Genomic DNA, 20,514 nt, shown 5'->3' with positions numbered 1-20,514 from the left:
GTTCCGATTTAGTGTTCCTTCAACATCACAGAGATCTTAAGTGGAATGGCCTATTTGAATGCTTGCTATGGCCGTACTTCTCTGTAACTTGGAAGTGGTAGGGAGCTGTTTTAGCCTGGACCCTGTTTTTTGTGTCCTCAGACTGATTTAGTATTCTGGTCTCTTCAAGCCATTTTGTGTGGTGCCAGGAATACCAATGCCATGTATCACAAGGGCATTGAGACCCTTTTAAGAAGTATGGATCTGTACTTAGCTTTTGGGGATTTGAAGTAATCCTAAGGGTTAACAACTATTTTGACACTATAAAGTCTTTGGATAATTACTGTGGCAGAGACTGATCAGATGTGGTGGACTCTGGTACTGTCCTATTGTTTATACTCATGTATATGTTGAGAACATTTAGTTTAAAATTGACCCCCAAAAAAACTGGGGTCTATGTAAGTACTATACCTTTTCTCATATAAAAAAGAAACCATCTTCTCTGAGTAGGATGACAAAAGGCAAAAGCTTAGTTCATGCCAGAAACACTGGCACCATCTACCCTCTCCACCACTGTGCAGCTTCTAGCCTTTTTTGAATTTGTGGCCCAAAAAATAGTGACAGAGGCATTGGCTCTTTTATGCTTTCTCTCAAAGTGGAACATAGGAAGAGTAGAGGAGGTTCATGTTTCTTTTAGGTTATCTCAGGACAGGCTACATTCTTGCCTTTAGCCAGTCTACTGAGAGAAAGGATGGTTCCTTTTTTTATATAAGAGTTAATAGTATACCTTAGTTTTATTAAAACTTTGATCTTTCTCTTACGGTAGTATGTTGGTAAAAGACCTTTTTAAATACATGAGGGGGAAATGGAAGTGGCAGCAACCAGGGATAGCTGGCCCCCTGAGGTTTCATTCGTGCTCCCATCTCCATGGAATAATTCGATTTATCCAGGGATGATGTTTAAATCCATGATTTTGGTAATTTTGGTCTCAAAAACTGCCCTTGGCTTACACATAAGTTTGACTTATACACATAAGTTTAACTAAATACAGTTAGTTTTTAAGGTGTCACTAGATTCTAGTGTTTTATCGTCACATGTATTCTCAGTTACAAAATGCTTCTGAAACAAGGGATCCAGAGAGTACTGCCATTAGACTCTGAATCAAAAACCAAACAGAAACAATACATTAGCACTTGGTTGTTAGCACATGACCTGGCTTTCCTGCAAGGACCTCAGGGATACCATAAATAGCATGAGCCCCCTTTTCAAAGGAATCTTAAGCTTAGAAATAATACTTTTCCAAAGTCACCAATGGTTTTCATGGTTGAAACATACCCATCGTCCAATCTCCTACACTACAGTGGTTCTCAGGTTGGTGGGAATGTTTGTGTGTTTGTTTGATCAGGACTTGTCATGTAGTCCTTCCTACTTTTCTGATTTTTTCCACCCTTCTGTTTTACCCCTTAACTTATACGTGATCTAAAATTAATGCTAATATTTCAACAGATACAGAATGACTGAGTCTAACATTGCACAGTAGTATGCCCATGAAGAGGCACTGCCAAAGTTAATAATGTCTAGTGCAAAAGCTGGGAAATGTGACTGAGCCAAGCAGGTAGGTAAATATGCTTGACATGTGGAAGGAAAATATTACAAGCCAACACACACCTGATTTGCAGTACTGCAAAGCTATCATTCTGTGGGTATTTTCTTAAAGATAGAATATAATTCAGTATTCCTGTAAGTAGTGTTCATTTGTTAACATTGTATTTCTAGTTGACCACTGTGTTCTCTAAGAATGTTATATATCTTTACTGGTTTAACTGGTCTTTAGGACAAAGGCCTGTTAAACCAGTAATTAGAAAGCCATTGAAATTTTTTAAGTCATGTGTTTATGCAGGAGCATGTGTTCTACTAGCAATGGTTAATTTTATAAAAGGCATGTAAAATCAGCAGTGACAGAAACAATTCTATGCATATGCATGTATGTCTAAAAGAGAAACAGAAAAAGTCCAGCCATTTTATCAAATATTGTAAGTAGAAGCATTTAGAAAATATGGTGTATCTGGATCACTAATTCACCTTGAGATTAAGCAACAGGCCAGGTATCCCATGCATATGACAAGGCAAAGCAGTGTCCATGTTGGGTAACACATGAACCACCAAGTTGGATAAAAATTCAGTAATAAAAAAATCATGGTTGTATTTTGAAAGATGAGATAATTGCTGTCTGGAAAAAACAATTTATCTCCCAATCTTACTATTTCATTGGTTCCCAACCTTTGGTTCTCTGGGTGTTTTGGACTTCAGCTCCCACAATTCCTGGTAAGCTGGCTGGGATTTCTGGGAGTTGAAGTACAAAACAATTGGAGAACCAAAGTTTGGGAACCACTGATCTAGTATGTCAGGTGTAATATCACATCAATTCATGGGAAAGGTGCATGTTTTAAATTGTTTCAAATATGTTCAGTTGAAGGTTCTGTTAAAGACATGTTGAGATTCTGTCAACCAAATTAAATGGGTTTAAAAATTAAAATGCTATTGGAGCTCAAGACATATTTGAAACAAATTATATAATGAAGTATCACTGTCTCATTTCTCCTAAAGCCTCTCATCAGGAGAAAATCCTTATATTAGCTAAAATTAGTGGGGTCTTCAGTAACTTTTGAAATATACTTTGTAATTGTTTGTAAAGAAGGCAACATGTCATCACTTACTTTATTTGAGTTCTCCGTAGAATGTAAACCTCAGACGAAGTCATGACGAACCAGGGATAAAAGGAGTCAATAGTGAATCTGCTAATCCAGTGTGAAGAATGCACATAGAATCACTGGAAAGTACCACCCAGCTCTGCTGACAGGATTCCCCTTAGAGTTCTGCCCTCCTTGGAACTAGGGGGAAAACGACATCACCATAAATAAAAAAGGAGGCACACCTGGGTCCTGGAGGACTTGGATCATTGGATGGAAGAAATACAAGGACCACAAGAGTAACTGATGGATCAAAGAATTCAGCCTGTTCTGAAAACCCTTTTTAAAAAAGGATCCAAAATGAATGGCACCATGGTTTTAATAGTCTGCGGAAGAATTTTAGTATCAAGCAAAAGCTTATTAGTACACTCTTTTCCTGGCACCCTCAAGATCTGTTGTACTACAGCTAGCACCATCCCCACACATTGTCACTTAATTTGGAATGATGGGAATTGTAGTGCCCCAGGTGTGGAGGGCACTTGCTTGGAAAAAAGGTTGGTTTTTTTTTAGTAGAATATTTGAGACATATAAGTGCATCATGACACCGAGTTAATCGCTTCTTGAAAATGCTTCAATAAACTCTCATTCTAGTGATGTCACAGCAGGTTATTGTTAGCAAAATAATTGTTTCATTTCTATTGAACTTTCTAACAATTTAAAATTAGATTTTTTTTAAAAAAAGACAATAAACATAGAATATAATGTGTATTTAGCAAATGAAATTTAGAAGTCAATAATTGATTTTCTTCTAAGCAAATTTAATCAAAATGGTTTTTTAAAAACTTTCCTTAACTTTTAAAGGAACCTTTGCAATTATTCAGCATACAGTCTTGTTATATCTTCATTCAGCATAATTATTCTGGCTACTATCTGTAACCTTTTATAAAAGGAGAAACATGCTATTCCAAGGTGTTTATTTTGTCCTAGAGGCAGGAATATTTTAGTGTGGGGTTCACTCACATCGACCCAGAATTTTTTAATAGCTTAGAGAAGATTCCCTTATATATTTGATTATGATGGGATAGTTGATCTTATTGCTTTTGTTTTGTTTTTATGTCAACATCCCATAATTTATTTATTAAAGTTACAAAAACTGAAGAAATCAAATAAACATTAAGGAAAAATCTTTACTATCTACATTATTCAAAAATTGATGATTTAATGGTAATAATTATGTAATAATTAAAATGTTTCGCATAAAAACAAAGATGAGTTAAAGATGAAAAAGAAATGAAGATGGGAGGGAAAAAACAAGTAATAAAAGGATATGAGGAAGAAAGGGAGAACCTATCCTATAATAATTAAGCCAGTAAACTCTTTCAGTAAACCGTCACTAATATTTTAATTCTCCTATTTTAAAACTTAAGCCTAACATTCTCTACTAGATTTGTTGTTCTTTAATATTTTAACTTACCTTAGTCTCCAACTACTCTTTGAACAAAAATACTTCATTTCTTTCTCTGTTATTTAGCAATACAGATTTTTGCTGCAGTCAGAAGAATTCTATAAACTTCTAAATATGTTGCTTGATCTTGTATTTCTAAAGATTTGGGGAAGCTATTTTACAATTAAATGTTAAATGTTTTCTGTATTTTCTTGAAGGATGGCTAACATTTTCCTTCTCCTGTTTTTTAAAACAAAACCTAACATTGTGAAAACACTCGTCGTTGAAATGATCACATACCTAGCAGGGTATAGATAGTTTTGAATTATTTATCTGGGATAAGGGACTATTCCTTCACCATTTTAAAGAGGTTTTATTTAGAACTTTTGTTGGTAAAAATAGAATATTGTTTGCATTTGTTCCTATATGTGGAATGTAAATGAGTATATTCGATCTCATATGGTATGAAATAAATGATAGTGATTAATGTATCTGAATCTGACTTCATTAACTTTCCTTCAAAATGTGTGAAACTTTTCTTTTTTGGTAATTATTCCATCACATGTCTAGTATGGAATAAGTGAAATGGAGGGAGATGTGGGTATTCTAGTGTGAATAATTCTTCTGTTATAAACAAATGTAGATTTCTTTAATCCAAATACCTGCTTGTAGCATCTTTCCCCAGAATGATCAGCTTGTCATTTACAAACTGACCAGTTCTCCATTTATAAGTAGTAGTACTACTACTAGTAGTAATAGTAGTAGTAGTAGAAGAAGAAGTAAAAGAGAAAATCCTGGGTTAGATGGCAGCAGATTTATTCCAAACTGGGAATTGATTTTGGGGAGGTAAATATCATTGGATTGAAAATCTGTATTTGGTTTATGCTAATAGCTCCCACAAATGTTTCCCAAAGATATGCTGTTCTACATATTTGGGTTGTATCATTCTTTAATTTAAGCTGTTTTTATTGCTTGACAATGGATGTCTTGAACTCGAAGTTCACTTTTTGTTGTTTTCTGATAAAGCTTTTCATCACCTGTTGTTTAATTTAATTAATTAATTAATTAATTACATTTATATTCTGCCATTATGGAACCCAAGGCAGCTTATTATCCCATACACATTTCCTAATTTATGTTGTCAAATTTTCAACTAGTTCTCAGTTGCAAGAGTCATGAGCAGAAAGATTAAGAGTGGTAAAATCACCATATGTATGGCTGTTTTTCCCCCCACCAAGATAATACATATTTTTCTTAGTTGTTAAGATTCTTCTCCAATTGTAATAATAGATTGCAGTATATTCTTTTATTCTTCTTAAATCTGGATTTGCCTTTATTCACAAATAATTTATTGGTATTAGATTCTCTCTTTTTTTTATAAAGAGTTCTTCAGATTTTTTCTGAGATGCTTATTCCAAAATATTCTGAGATTTGAGAGATTGATTTTGTAACTTATAGCTTCACTACACATTGAGTATATGTAAAGTTTCTTCCGTGGATTGTTTTATGAACTGGTAAAGAACAATATCATCAGTATACAAAAGTGTTTTGGCTTCTCAACTACATAATTAATTCCTCAAATATTAAAAAAAAATTGTTGAGAAATCACAGGCATGCCTGATCATATTTTATGAGTTTATTTGAATATTTTATGGATTATTATTGACTGTGGTTACTGATGGTTGGTACTAAAAATTGGCTTTGATTCTCTTTAAAGATTGATCCTCAAATTTAAGCTTCCACCCACCTTTAAATGATTTTACAGAGCAGGGTTCAGGAAGGACATTTCTGTCTGACACTGAAAATCTGCTGTCAGCGCAGGTAATACTTGACTTCATATGTACTGATTACTTGTCTGTAAGACCGTTTTATTTATTTATACACACACATACACTGATTTTTGCTAGTGTTTCTGTCTTTTTTAAAGAATTTGCATAAGTCAATGCAAAATGTACTGCTGTATGAAAAGCATAAATTCAGAAAGAAAAAACATCTGTTTTAAGGATGAGATCTAGAAAGGAATTCTCTACACATCATTTTTTTAACATGCAAAGTGTTGAATGTTACTTAAAATCTTCCATTAGGCATGGAATTAACTGCATGTGATCCAACTGTAAATCCGGCTTGTTTGTCAGGTGATTTGGAAAGTAGAGGCAATTGTAAGCTCATTATCAGTTAGACAGTGGCAAACAAACAAGGATGAAGCAGTTTCTCAAGAAATGCTATGTTAGTTGGATCTTCACTGTGATGATTTTGGGAATTCACCAAAGTTATAAACATAAGACCTTAGTGCATGACTAAAAGATGTTATCAGACAATCTGATAGTATAATTGAAGGATATTTGCTGACTGGTTTTTTTCAAAAGGGCGGTAATCAAAGAGGCCAAAAAAAAAACCTGATATTGTTTTGTAGCAATGTTTATGTTATTCTGTCTATATTTTATGTGTTTTATGGCACCATTGTGTGCTTTCTGTAAGCCTCCCTGAGTCCCTCCGGGAAGATGGTGGCGGGATATAAATAAAGATGAATTATTATTATTATTATTATTGGTAAGCAGTTTTACTTAATGGTAAGCAGTTTTACTTACCTCTAGGGTTATACCCCACCTCTTGAAAAAGTCAGAACCAGTGCATTATACTAAATTGCATCCATATATGCATTATGCTTAAAGACAGTAAATAAATATGACAAAAATACCGTATTTTTCGGTTTATAAGACGCACTTTTTTCCCCCAAAAAATAGAGGGGAAAAGTCAGTGCATCTTATAAACGCAATGTGACCATTCTCCCTTCCTGGATGCGTCGGCAGACGCATCCAGGAAGGGAGAATGGGGCGATGTGTGCCGTGCGCGCGCGCGCACGGCACACATCGCCCCATTTTGCCCTTAGTTCCTGGACGCGTCTTATCATCCGGTGCGTCCTATAAAGTGAAAAATACGGTAGTTGTCCATTATTCAAGTGCTTGGTGTAATTTTTAAACAATATTGAAACAGAGTTCCTAATGAGAAGAGGACCCGAAGGAGGCGCTTTAAAAGAAAGTTCTTGAATAAGGAACAACTTCAAACGCCAGTCTTATATGATCTCCCTTACTTCCTTTTTGCCAGTTACCAATTAGAGAAGACATGTGAGCAGTTTTGTGACAGTTTCCATTAAAAAAAGGATACAGGAGGTGTTCCTGAATGAAAATCTAAATGTTTTATGCACTTATTCACCCAAATGAGTTTACCTACAAAGTATTTCTAGCTTTACATTTGGGAATTTAAAGACTTGTCTGAAATAAATATTTCCTGATATGTGAAAGCGCTTACTATCAGTTTGTAATTAATTCCCTAAATAACTTACTTTGATTCAGAAATTCTTCATGGCATGCATTCTAATTTTGCTGGTCTTTACCTGTCCCAAGTGTCTGCATGGTCATTTGTTTCCAGTTTGAAATCTTTTTATATCTACGTTACTCCAAATTTAACACAGGATTTCTAGTCGAAGAAGATATTTTTGGTGATTCTGTTTCATGTGTAGTGTTAGCACTTCTGCTTGGAAGACAAGTTATCCTATTGGAGACAAGTTATCCTGTTGCATTTACCAATATCAAGTTTTCTATGTTTCAACCATAAAGTATAACAAACTACATTAATTGCAGGTTGGTTTTTATGGATAATGTGTTGGCTGTGTACTGATTACCTGGAAAGTAATGCTTAGCTGCTAGTATGCGTTAGTACCAGGACATGCCTGCGTTCTGATGGGGATCTCAGCTGGCCTTTTTCATGGAGACATTCATTCAATTGAAAAAAGCTGTCATGAATTCATTAAACTAAATAATCTGTGCTATTTTCCCTTTCTTGTCAAAGGGAAGGGGGTTATATTTGCAATGACCAAGCTGACTGCCCCTCTAGAAGAGAAGGTGGAGCTGTTTGAGGCCCATGTATCTGCACTTTTATCAGGTAGAATGATGCTTGTTAGATAATTCAGACCAGACTGTTCTAGATGCAAGACATGGGATGACATTGGGGAGGGTGCCAGTTTTTAAACCCAGGAACCAAACACTTGATTGAATATGGTATAGAGAGAAGCAAAACTTTAAAGAACTAAATTGTAGGTTTTGAGCAACACAAATAAAGAACAGCATACAGGTTTGCTATCTTTTATAAGCAACGATAAATGATGTAACAAGAGGCTGAGAAGACTCATCAAGGCACCCTTTTCTTTTGCTTGATATTGGAACATATGCTGCAAAATAATTTTCAACATATTACAAGGGAGTATGAAGGAAGGAAAGCTTGAGGAGCTTGGGGTACAGGTTATTTCATTGCTCCTTGATGAAGGACATGGTTCACAAAGAGGGAGAAGAATACCAAAAGTGAGCAACTGGCTGCACAGATAATGCACTTCCTTCAATTTCAGAAAAAGGGCTTCTGGTAAGAGATGGATTGCTCCTCACTGTAGTTGGTAAGAATATGTTTGTCAAGAGTCATACAGATCTGATCAGGAAGGTTTTGCATTGACTTACATGAGAGATGATGACAGTATTCCAAAGTGTAAGAGTAAGACTGGGGACAATATCCTCAAGCTGGAGTGGAGAATTGGACCAAGGATCAATTTAAAGGCAGAAAAAAATCTAGAAATCAGCTGGAAAGAATAATGCACAGAGTATAGACAAGAAACAAGATGGACAAAGTCTTAACACAGAAGGGCAAATGTGATTTGATAGATTTCACTGAAACTTAATGGATTGAGTTTCATGGTTAGAATGTAACAAGGGAGAGATACTATTCCAAAGAAATAGACCGAACAAGAACTGATGTGTATCCTTGTGTGGAAATCTTTGACTTAAAGCATGGAAAATAAGTTGAGAGAATCTGGTTAAAAAATAAAGCGGACAAAAGCTAAAGCGACATTCAGTATGGGAGTCTGAGTCCCTAAGCCAGACTGAAGATTTGGATGATGCCTAAAACAAATGGCCATTTTTTAAAAAAAATAGTAACAACAGACTTTAATCATCCTGATATTTTATGGTCAAGCTCTGCCAGTAGATTCAAATTACAAGAAAGAGGCTCCATCTCTACTTCAGGAAGGATTTATTTACAGCAAGAACTGCAAGAATGGAATAGATTGCCTTGGAGAGCGATAGGCTCCTTGAAGGAAGAAGGGTAGGATGTGAAGTCTTGCACAGTAAAGATAATTTACCAGTATTCAAGAGTTCTTTTGTCCAGAGAAAAACTACTTTTATCCCCACTTATATTCTAACTATCCTGATAGAGAAGATACTGAGCAGAGGTTCTCTCTGAACACATCAACAAAAAATTGGGCACATTGAACAGGAAATCATTATATCTTGAGAATGACAGTTTCTGAACTAAGTAAATAGATCTTGAAATGAGTACATTAAAACAAATAGACTGCATATAATTCTGCACTGATTGGTTTCCCCAAATAAAAGTTATAACTGACAGTACGTAGTGTGCATTATAACAAAGACATAAGAATGGTTCCTGTTTTCCAGGATGTACCTGTGACTTGCATCCTTTAAGCTTACTGATTGATGAAATTGTATGTTTTAATAGTTCCTTCAAATGCCGCATGGTGAAGGCAGTGGGGTATGTGTGATATAATTTCTAGTTTTCTTTAATCATTTAACTTAATATCTGAATTTTCAGTGCAAAACATTTCCCTATGCAGTTTTAAAGAATACCTTTAAAAACAAGTGACAGGATAGTAACAAGCCAAAACAGTGATAATTTAAAAAACAAAATAATAATAATAATAATAATAATAATAATAATAATAATAATAATAATAAAACTTTAAGAGAACTATAGTGTACCCATGCATATGCCAGGGAAACAATTCAAGCTACAAAAATAAATTTCCAGTGCTGTTGTTTCTAATAGTGCTCATTCTTCAGTTTATTGTATTTGCCAAAATAACTGATTCAAGAGACAAAATTTTTGGAAATAAACTCTAGTATACATAGATTGGTTTACATTTTTGTGCATAGGTTTTACACTAGGTAAAGGTTTCCCCTGACGTTAAGTCCAGTCATGTCTGACTCTGGGGGTTGGTGCTCATCTCCATTTCTAAGCCGAAGAGCCGGCGTTGTCCATAGACACCTCCAAGGTCATGTGGCCAGCATGACTGCATGGAGTGCCGTGCAGGTTTTACACTACTATACTTTAAAATGCATTTTTGAGGTTGTTTTGAGAATAATCTAAATATATAGGAATCTTTGAATTGCAGGCAAAGTTTGGCTTTTCTAGAAAAGAAAGTTGTCCTGGTGTGTTCCCAAGTAAAATGAACAAAGCTAATGTATCAACTTTCTTTTAACAACAAGATTCCCAATATCTCCTATATAACATTTAAGCATATACAAATGATTGGCTTGTATGATAGTCATAGGGAGCAAGTTGGTCTGAGGGCTACTTGACATATTTTAGCAGAATGAACTATGTGGCAAAATTGCTGTGTAAGTTTTGAATTAGTCTCATAGCTTTTTCGTTGGATGCACACTGTGAAAACATGCTGTAATCTGGGATTTATCTGGAGTCAGGCATTTGGCTGCATTTTTATTTTAAAAGCCTATTCAGTTTTTAAAGTATTTTCTTTATTAAACAATCAAAAATAATACCTTCATCAATAAGTTTGATGATTGCATGAACTAGAAAAACAAATTGGTTGACTAGTGAAATAATGAAATTACTTTTGAACTGCTATCAAGTAGTGTAACCTCTAACAGTTTTGATATAGATTTGTTTAAATGAATGATTCAACATAAAAAGGAAAGGAATAAATTAAAGCAAATAATGATTGCAAAGTAAAACACAGTTTTGGGGATGCCTCTGCTTAAGAAGGCATTGGTTAGTTCTTTAAGACTTGCTAGCATCCCAATTTCATAGGGGGAAAAAAGCAATATTCAGTTCATCCAGTTCACTGGCATGCCAACTCTATGCTAATCACAAAATATTAACCCCACCTTCTTTAGCTGCAATGTTTCCATTCATGTATAACACCATAATGGAAAATGTGTGGACCCCATTTCATGCCAGACATGATATGTTTGCATTTTGTGCCTTACACATTTTTAAATGCACACACCAACACTCCTGGCGTCTTTTTCTTATAAAGACAAGTGCAGATGAAAAATGAGGTTTGGCTTAGAAAGCGATTGCATTGTTTTATCTAAGTATAGAAGCATCTAGCTAGCATGTGTTTTGCTAATTCACTGCTATAGCAACTTTCATGCCTGGCTGTTGGTGTTCATTCGGCACAAGCATAACGCTTCAGTGCTAACAACAACAAGGCATGTCCCAAGCAGCTTCCAGTTTAAAATTTGGCACAGCAGAGAAAGGTGAGAGAAACAGAAACAATTCTGCTTTTGTTTCAGTTGGGGAAGAGTTCTTAGATGTTTTGCTAAGGAATTCTCCCACCTAATAGACCCAAAGTAGAATTTGAAACAGGAACAAAGTGTATAGAATGACATGTGTGGGAGTTTTGAAGTCATCCAGATGTTTCAGTGAAACTACCAACAGTCCATGCCTTGAATATATTTACCAGGGAATGTTAAAATTTGAAGTCCTGCAACATTTTGAGGGTTGCATATTTCCCACGCCCAGTACAGGTCTCTTGGCACAGTTCCAGGCCTTGGACAGTATTATTAGAATAATATCAAGGGAAGTATTAGAAGAGAGGAAGGATAGCATAATACTTAAATGCGAGCTTTGAGATAAACATTGTATAAATTGGGTTTGAAGCACATATATTTTCATACTTTGACCTCCGTTTCTTCCTCTCTCCACTTCAGTTTCCTAATGTGTATTTTCCTCTGGTTTAGAGAGATGTGTTGTTTTAATCTGTTTCTAAACTTTAATGTTTAACTGGAGTATCTTATAGATCAACTGGGTTACCCATCAGCAAGTAGATTCTTACTTGTTTCACTTTAATGCAGTTTGGTAGGTATGAAAATTTACATATCAGACATGACTGATAACTTTTGAAAGCTTTTCAGACAAGCAGTTTTGTCACCCTTCTTTATGCTGATGAACATTTTTCTTCTGCTCACTGGGAGTTTGTTGGTGGGATGAGAGACCCAAACGGGAGTAATAAAAGCTGGCATAATTTAAAGTCATGTTGAATTTAGAGTAATTAACTGAAAGTTATTCCTATAAAGGGGTAGTTCCAAGACAAAAACAGACCCATGTATAATGCACACTGGCAATTGTGCTGAACAATCATGTCAGTGTTCACGGGGTGGGGGGACAAAGGGTGGTTTATGTTTATGAGCACAGTATTGGTGTTCATTCTGCAGTTCTGTGGCCCTGTTAGATTCAGCAGGGGCCACAGATCAGTGAGAGAGGACATGCATTGGTGCAGAACATCCCTGGTTCAGTCTTTCGGAATCTCCATTTTCAAATGAGGGAGGGAGGAGAGAATCAGTGAATATTTAACCAGTGAAAACAACCAGGTTTGATGGATGTGCTACAGCCTTATCTGGACAGGTTGTTGTCATCTTGTATGAGTATGTTTTGACTTATGCTAGATGCAATGGTATTCACTGGGAAATAACTGCAGTTTCCTGAAGAGGTCCGTGGGTACCTTTAGGTTACACAGGGAACTGGTAAAATATGCCTATAAAGGACCTTCTTGTTTGATTTTAACCTGTAGCAATTACAGGTATTCCAAAAGTATTTTGCAACAAACTGCTTGCAGAGAGCAAAAACTTTCCATCATGTTGTAAAGGATTTAATGTGAAATTTATAGGTTGGATTTTTTGTTTCTATGTGAGAGCCTGTGGAACAAGCTCTCCATTTTGTGATACACATCTTCCTCTGCAACGCCTAATAAATTACTGACCAGGGCATTTTTGTTGGTATTAATGACTTTATCATCTGAAATGAAAGTAGGAATGTAAGTTAGGATCACACATGTTTCTTGATCTCATTGGTTTCCAGGGATATTTGTGTGATATTAAACAGCCTAAACATTGGAGCACTTTGCTCTCTCATTCTGCTCCTTTCAGTTTTTAGTGAAGTATTTTAATTCTATCTAGCAGTGTTTAGAAGCACAGAAGAGTAAAACTGTTTCCTATTCAGTAGTTAAATCAGCCAGTTTTGTTCTGCAGTCCCCACTTTGAGCTTTGATTGGGTCACCGCATTAAGCTCCGGGTGAATTGTCAACATGAATAGGAAAAAACTGAAAGCAAAGCTGACCATCAGTAGAACAAGTTGGCTCATCCCTAATTGACAGGTTTAGGCAGTTCTGTTTACTTTTGATGGATGCTAACAACTCTAGCAAATCTCATTGAGCCAATCTCATATTCTCATTCTGCAGATTTCATCAGACCTCATGTTGCTCCTTTCTTTTTCTTTCTTTCTTTCCTTTTCTTTTCTTTTCTTTTCTTTTCTTTTAAAAGATGCCTTTTAGCTCTGCTGTTGGTTTGAATGTTTGAATGTCATGAACACTACAGTAAGCATTACAGAATTTTCTGTATTTTTTGTTTAAATGACAAGGATACTGCTTCTTAAGAGGAGCATCCAGCCACTCAATTAGGACCCATTTAGAAAATTCCTGTTTAGAAAGCATGACGTATGGGTTTATTTAAAAGATATGTTGATCAGTGTATTTGCTGTGTTTACTACAAAGGGCTCTTTAGTTTGTGACAACAAATACAATAAAAATAAAATAAAATAGCAAGGACAAGAGCAGAAACAATACAATCAGTAAAATTTGTCAGAATAATGCATACAACAGTAAAAGCAGTTATGATGTAGAACAGGGGTCCTCAAACTTTTAAAGCAGAGGGCCGGTCCACAGTCCCTCAGAGTGTTGGGGGCCCGGACTATAGTTTGAAAAAAAAATACAAACAAATTCCTACTCACACTGCACATCTTATTTGTAGTGCAAAAAAAAACCTATGAAAGAACAATACAATATTTAAAAATAAGAACAATTTTAACCAACATAAACTTACCAAGATGTCAATGGGAAGTGTGGGCCTGCTTCTTGCTGATGAGATAGTCAAGTTAATTAGGATTGTTGTTGTTTTAGTGTGCCTTCAAAGTCATTTCAGACATAGTCTAAAACTGAGGGCGGGGGCCAGATAAATGACCTTGGAGGGCCACATCTGGCCCCCGGGCCTTAATTTGGGGACCCTTGATGTAGAATTTAAATGACATAAGCAGCCTCCAGGTGTGCTTCTTTTGCACGGTCATTCAACATATAAAGTGCCATAACCTACAGGGTTTTATTTTTGGTCACTACCTGCCTAACTACAGACAGCATAGTGATTGAGAAAGAATGAATAAAAGGATTGGGGTACATCCATAAACAACAAGGAAGTCTTTTAAATAGGCAGGGCAAAACCCGGTTAGGACTTCATAGATTATGAACAGCATTTTGTAGGAAAGAGACCACCACCACTGTTTCCTATTGTTTTCTATTGCCAATTGCAAACAATAACCTACCAGTTTTCTTTCCCCAGTTCTTTTTTGGAGAAGTCTGCAAAAATAGCTCATTTGCAAAATCTCTAATTTCAGAAGTGATGTCTGGTCCTTTCTTAAAAGCGTTTAAGTAGAGCTTCTATCAGCTGTGTCCAACTTCTGGTCTTCCAGGTGTTTGGGACTCCAACTCCTAGAAACTGGCCAGTTTGTCCAATGGTCAGGAATTCTGGGAGCTGAAGTCCAAAGCACCCAGAGGACCAAAGGTTGGGGACCATTGGGCTAGATAATTAACTTATCAGGGATATTTTAGCAGCAGATTTCTTGTGTTGACTTAGGATACATGACTGTGTGTGGTTTTTTTTTAGTGATGGATCGTTTCATGGATGGTTTCTAGATTTGACCATCCAAGGAGCTAAACTAGTGCAACCCAGAATGCCTATTTGGATAGTTAATGATATTGAAAACCAACAGGAGATCCAAGAAAACAAACCATACCCACTTTCACTGATATTTTTCCCTTGCCATGTGTAGACATGGCAGTTTCTGTCCTGCACCAAGCTTGAAACCAGATAAACCAGTCTCATTCGAAGATAATGCCAATTTAATGGTACAAATTATATGCTATTGAAGAGGTTCCCAGCTGATAAGCTGTTAATATCCTAAACATTGAGTAAGCTTCTACTACTTGCTCCTTATGGGTAAGAACAAAAGGTATTTAGAATGTTACCCCATATTTGCTGGAAACAAATGTTATCACTACCACAGTTAAGACTATCCTGTTTGTGATGAGCCAACAGCCATTGGGGTTTGCTTTGCCTTATTTCAAGGACACTCTCAATCCATGTTTGAAACCTGCTTTCAAGCAGAGCTTTCATTATGTAGTTTTCCTTTGTGGCATTTCATGTTTACATTTACACTTTTTTATACTGTATTAATTGCTCCTAAATATATATTTTCAGATTTTAGCTGTCTAGAATTAAAGTTTTAACTTCAATGGCAAATTAGTCTGGTAATGAAAATTGTGTGCATCAAGCCTTTACAACCATGGGCTGCTTGTATACCTCTTCACACCTGCTCTTTTACATATAATTTACACAGTTACTGATTCTGTGCATTGTTTTGAATATAGTGTAGCCTTAATATATTCTACCACCCTGGTTCCAGTAGATTGCCAATAAGCAACGGCTTTTACTGTTTTTTTCTGATCAAAGGAGAGGAGGGCAAGGAAGTGAGCAGAGGCGAATGAAGCTGGGAGAACTAGAAAATGCTGTGCATAAAATATTATGACATTGCGTACACAGGGTGGAGCAGAGACTTATAATGGTACAAGGAGTCAGAGAAATATGAGGTGGTACAGAAGATTGAGGGAGAGAGCATAAACTGTGGGGCATGTGACAGCCTCCTTAAAAGGCCCACACTAGGTTAAGATATGAAGTATGTTTTTCCATGGGTAAACATTGGTGAAGCCTTCTTGGATTAATAAAAATGTTGATGCCCCTTGAGTGATATGGGTTGTACTTCCTTAATATGTGTGTCTTAATTGTGCATTTCAGTGCAATGCTTACTGTATATTGCCGACAAATGGATGGCTAGATGGATCATATAATTATAGAGTTGGGCCTCCTGGGCCATCAAATCTGACTCCTAGCTTAGTGCAAGTTTTTCAGCCAAAGTATCCCCAGCAAGCATCCAGCCTCCTTTTGAAAACATCCAGAGAAGACCCCATTGCTTCCCTAGGCAATTGCTTTCAGTGCCAAACTGCTTGTACTGCCAAGAGCTTCTTTCTAATGTTCAGTCAAAATCTGCTGTCCTGTAATTTCAAATCATTAGACCAGGCCCTACCCTCTTGGACAGCAGAGAAAAGGCCTGTTTCTTCCTCCTTTTGTCTCAATCATTGAGGTATTTAAAGAGTGCAATCATGTCTCCTTGCAGTCTTCTCTTTATCAAAATTAATATATCTGGCTCCTTCAACCTTTCCTTATATGTTTTGTTTTCCATACCTTTAATCATCTGTGTCAGCTCACCACAGCCGCTCCTGAATGAACACACGAGACTCTCTGTGGTATCACCAGGAACTTTTACTGTAGGAAACATGAACATCAGAAAAGCCAAGAATGGGAGGCTCCGGCCAACCCTCCTTTATATACCCTCCCCCTCATTTGAACAGTCTCTTCCCGCTCAGTAAAACCCCGCGCAAATTCCCCGCCAAGTCCATCAGCCGTTTCTCCTCCGAGTCCTGGGACGCAGGTGTCTTATCAATGTCAGTGACCCTGAAACTCAGAGCCACATCCAGGCTCTAGTAGCAGGGTTCTGACATGGCGTCCTCCTCCCCTTCGTCCTGGAAGGAAAAGATTAAACACAACTATTGTTCTCCGCTGTCCAGAGTTCCTTTATACTTTTTTAACAGGCTGCAATGGAATACCGGGTGTACCTTTCCTAGGTCCTTTGGTAGCCTCAGCTCATAGGTCACTTCGTTTATTCTTTTTGCTACCCTGAATGGCCCTATATAGCGTGGAGCCAATTTCTTGGATGGGAACCCCAATTTCAGGTTTTTTGTGCTCAGCCAAACCAGATCTCCTTCGCCCAATTTGTCCCCCTCTCGGCGCCTACGATCCGCAAAGAGCTTGTACTTCTTTTGTGTTTCCCGCAATGCCTCTACCACGGTTTGCCACCCTTGCTTGATTTTGGCCGGCCATTCCTCGTCGGTCTGGCCCTCCCCTTCCTTCCACTCGGGTAGCCTGGGGAAAGGTGCCACCTCCTGTCCGTATACTATTTCGAATGGGGCACGACCTGTGGCCGAATGTACGGCCCCGTTAAAAGCCATCTCAGCAAACGGAAGAAGGTCCGCCCAATCATCCTGTCTATAATTGGTGTATATCCTTAAGAATTGGCACAGTGTCTGTTGGGTACGTTCGACCCCCCCGTTGGTCGCGGGATGAAAGGCCGAGCTCAGGTTCCTTTCTGCTCCTAACAGCTGTAAGAATTTTCCCCAAAATTTTGCAGTAAATTGGACTCCCCGGTCACTAATTATCTTGTCGGGACACCCATGTAGGCGATATACATGCTTCACATACAAATCAGCAAGTTTTTCAGCTGAAGGGAGTTTTGGCAGAGCCACAAAGTGTGCCTGTTTTGAGAATAGGTCCAATATTGTCCAAATGTATCTGTGGCCTCTGCTGGGGGGTAGTTCGCCTACAAAATCCATGGCTACGCATTCCCATGGCCTCATGGGCTCCACCACCTTCTGCAATAGCCCCTGGGGCTTCCCCGGTGGTGTTTTTCCCTCTGCACATAATTCACACTGCGTGACGTATCCCCTGGCGTCTTTCCTCATTCCGGGCCACCAGCATTGTTTGGCCAACAGTTTAATAGTCCTGGTGGGGCCTAGATGACCCGCACCCTTGTTATCATGGTACTTCCTTAACATTTCTCGTCTTAAACATTCAGGAATATACAATTTCTTATTTACAAACACCAAATCCCCACACAATTCTCCCTTTTCTTTGTTTGTTTGTAACCATTTGTCCATTCCATACGCTCGCTTCAACTCTTCCTCCCATATTTCTCCTCCCCCCGTGGAAATGGCAGTACGTTTGTTTTCTTTGGCCGCTTGTGCTCGAGTTAGTACTGCCAGGCCCCATTGCTTATCAAGAAAAATACTCCCTTCAGATTCCTGAATTCCTCCCCCGTGCTGAGGCATCCGAGAGAGAGCGTCAGCGAGTATATTATGTTTCCCCTGGAAGAATCTGAGTCTGAAATCAAAACGGCTGAAATATTGGGCCCATCTAATTTGCTTCGCTGATAGTTTACGAGGGGATCTTAGATACTGTAAATTTCTATGGTCAGTCCACACCTCAAACGGTGTTCCACTTCCTTCCAGAAAGTGTCTCCAGCACTCTAGTGCTTTTAGAATCGCTAAGGCTTCTCTCTCCCAAATCGGCCAGTTTTTTTCTGTATCGCTAAACTTTTTTGACAGATAGCCACATGGCTTCAGGTTCCCCCCCTCGTCTTTCTGTAGCAGAACTGCCCCATATGCCCGGTCTGACGCATCGCAATGTAATACAAAGGCTTTAGACATATCAGGGTGCTGTAGGACAGGCTCCTCAGTAAAACGCTTTTTAAGGGCTTCGAAAGCTTCCTGGCATTCTATTGTCCAGGTCAGTTTGGCCCCTGGGGCCTTCACTTTGGCTGTTTCTCCCCTACCTTTAGTCTTTAACAAATCCGTTAATGGCAAAGTGAGGCGCGCAAAGTCCTTGATAAATGTTCTATAGAAGTTTGCGAACCCTAGGAAGGATTGCAGCTGCTTCCGTGTTTTGGGGGCTTCCCACCCCCTCACGTCTTCTACCTTCGCAGGGTCCATCGCCACTCCCTGGGAGGAAATCCTATACCCCAGAAAGTCTATCTGGTCTTTATTGAACTCGCACTTGGCAAGCTTCGCATACAGTTTTGCTTCTCTCAACTTTTGCAGGACTTCCCTGACTAGTTCTATGTGTTGCTCCTTAGTCCGAGATACTAACAATATGTCATCTAAAAAAACAAAGACTCCCTTGTACAACAATGGATGCAACACTTCGTTGATTAATTGCATGAACGCGGCGCCTCCGCCGCACAAACCGAAAGGGAGCACACGATAATTGAATAATCCGAATGCACAGGAGAAGGCCGTCTTCCACCTGTCCTCTGGTTTAATCTGCAATTTATGGTACGCTTCAATTAAGTCCAATTTAGTGAATATCTGTCCCTCCGATAACTGGGCGATCAAGTCCTTCACTAAAGGTAGGGGGTATTTATTTCCAGAACTGATTGCATTCAGGCCCCTGTAGTCAATGCAGAGCCTCAGCGTTTGGTCCTTTTTGCGCCTGAACAACACAGGCGCCCCTAGAGGGGAATTTGAAGGCTCTATGAAACCCCTCGCTAGGTTTTTATCAATGTATTTTCTCAGTTCCTCCTTTTCCCTAGCCGACATTGGGTATATTTTTGCCTTAGGAAGCTCTGCTCCTGGGACTAGCTCTATCTTCACTTCAACTCTCCGCTTCGGTGGGAAACTGTCTGCTTCCTTCTCATCAAATACGTCCACAAAATCCCGATACTCTGGGGGTAATTTATCTGCCAGTTCTGCTATCCTGATAGAGTCTTCCTCCCCCCTTTTCCCCGGCTCCCTTTCCACTTCCTGGCTCCCTCCTTCCAACTTCATCCTGAAGATCATGCTCTTATCCTCCCAGTTGATTTGCGGGTTGGCCTGCCCCAGCCATGGCATGCCTAGTATAACATTATAGCTGGCTATTTGTGATATCACAAATGACACCTTTCCTTCCCAACTCCCTATCTTACACTTTACATCTTCGGCGCTGTACTTAGCTAATGATCCCGATGCTGTGGATCCGTCCAACTGCGAAAAAGCTATTGGGGATTCTAGGTTCGTTCTTTCGCATCCCAATCCCTCGGCTAATTCAGGGGAGATGATGTTCCTGGAACATCCACAATCCACAAATGCTTTGCAGGTTGCTTGTTTGCTGCCACTTTCCAGCTGAATGGGGACCACTATCATGGCTTTGTCCTGACTTACCAACCCCCCCGAGTGGTGCCTCATCGGTGGTTCTTCCTCGGCGCGTTTCCCTGCCACGGCTCTTGGTTTGGGCGGGCCTCCGCCTTCCCCTTTTCTCTGCCAGCACTCGGCAGCCCTGTGGCCCAAACGGCCGCACACGAAGCAGCCCCTCCTGCTGGTGCTCACGTTCCCTGTCGGCTCCGTTCTCCTCCCGGCTGGGGTTGATCCCTCCTTCCGGCTCCCCTCTTTCATCTGCGGCCGCTGCTGTAGCCCTCCTCGGTGCCTCCTCGCCTGGGCCAGCGATGTCTCGATGCGCCCCGCCAGCTGAATCCATCCGCGCAGTGTGTCAGGCTCATCACGATGCACCGCCCAGGAGAGGATCTCCCGCCTGAGCCCCTCTTTGAAGAGTTCTATCTTTGTCACTG

General features: G+C 38.8%; 1 protein-coding gene across 8 annotated transcripts in view; it reads left to right on the top strand.

Annotated features, from left to right (window-relative positions):
* The window catches only part of tsc22d1 (TSC22 domain family member 1), an 89,578-nt gene that overhangs the window by 24,297 nt on the left and 44,767 nt on the right, over positions 1–20,514 (top strand). For 2 of the 8 annotated variants that reach the window (XR_010004425.1, XR_507356.3), the window contains 2 exons: positions 1,486–1,594; positions 2,717–4,610. The exons of 2 other annotated variants lie outside the window; for them this stretch is intronic. Coding sequence is in view for 1 of the 6 variants with exons in the window: in XM_062975632.1 (XP_062831702.1) it covers positions 1,486–1,519 (34 nt within the window). In the remaining 5 variants the exon portion in view is untranslated. Of the gene's footprint in view, positions 1–1,485; positions 4,611–20,514 lie in introns of those variants that run through there. 4 more of the 8 variants (XR_010004426.1, XR_507355.3, XR_010004427.1 and 1 more) reach the window with 2 other exon arrangements.

Source organism: Anolis carolinensis, chromosome 3, assembly GCF_035594765.1.
Source record: "Anolis carolinensis isolate JA03-04 chromosome 3, rAnoCar3.1.pri, whole genome shotgun sequence".
NCBI lineage: Eukaryota > Metazoa > Chordata > Lepidosauria > Squamata > Dactyloidae > Anolis > Anolis carolinensis.
The sequence above is the reverse complement of the archived record's forward strand: the minus strand, read 5'-3'. Positions and strand labels throughout refer to the sequence as shown.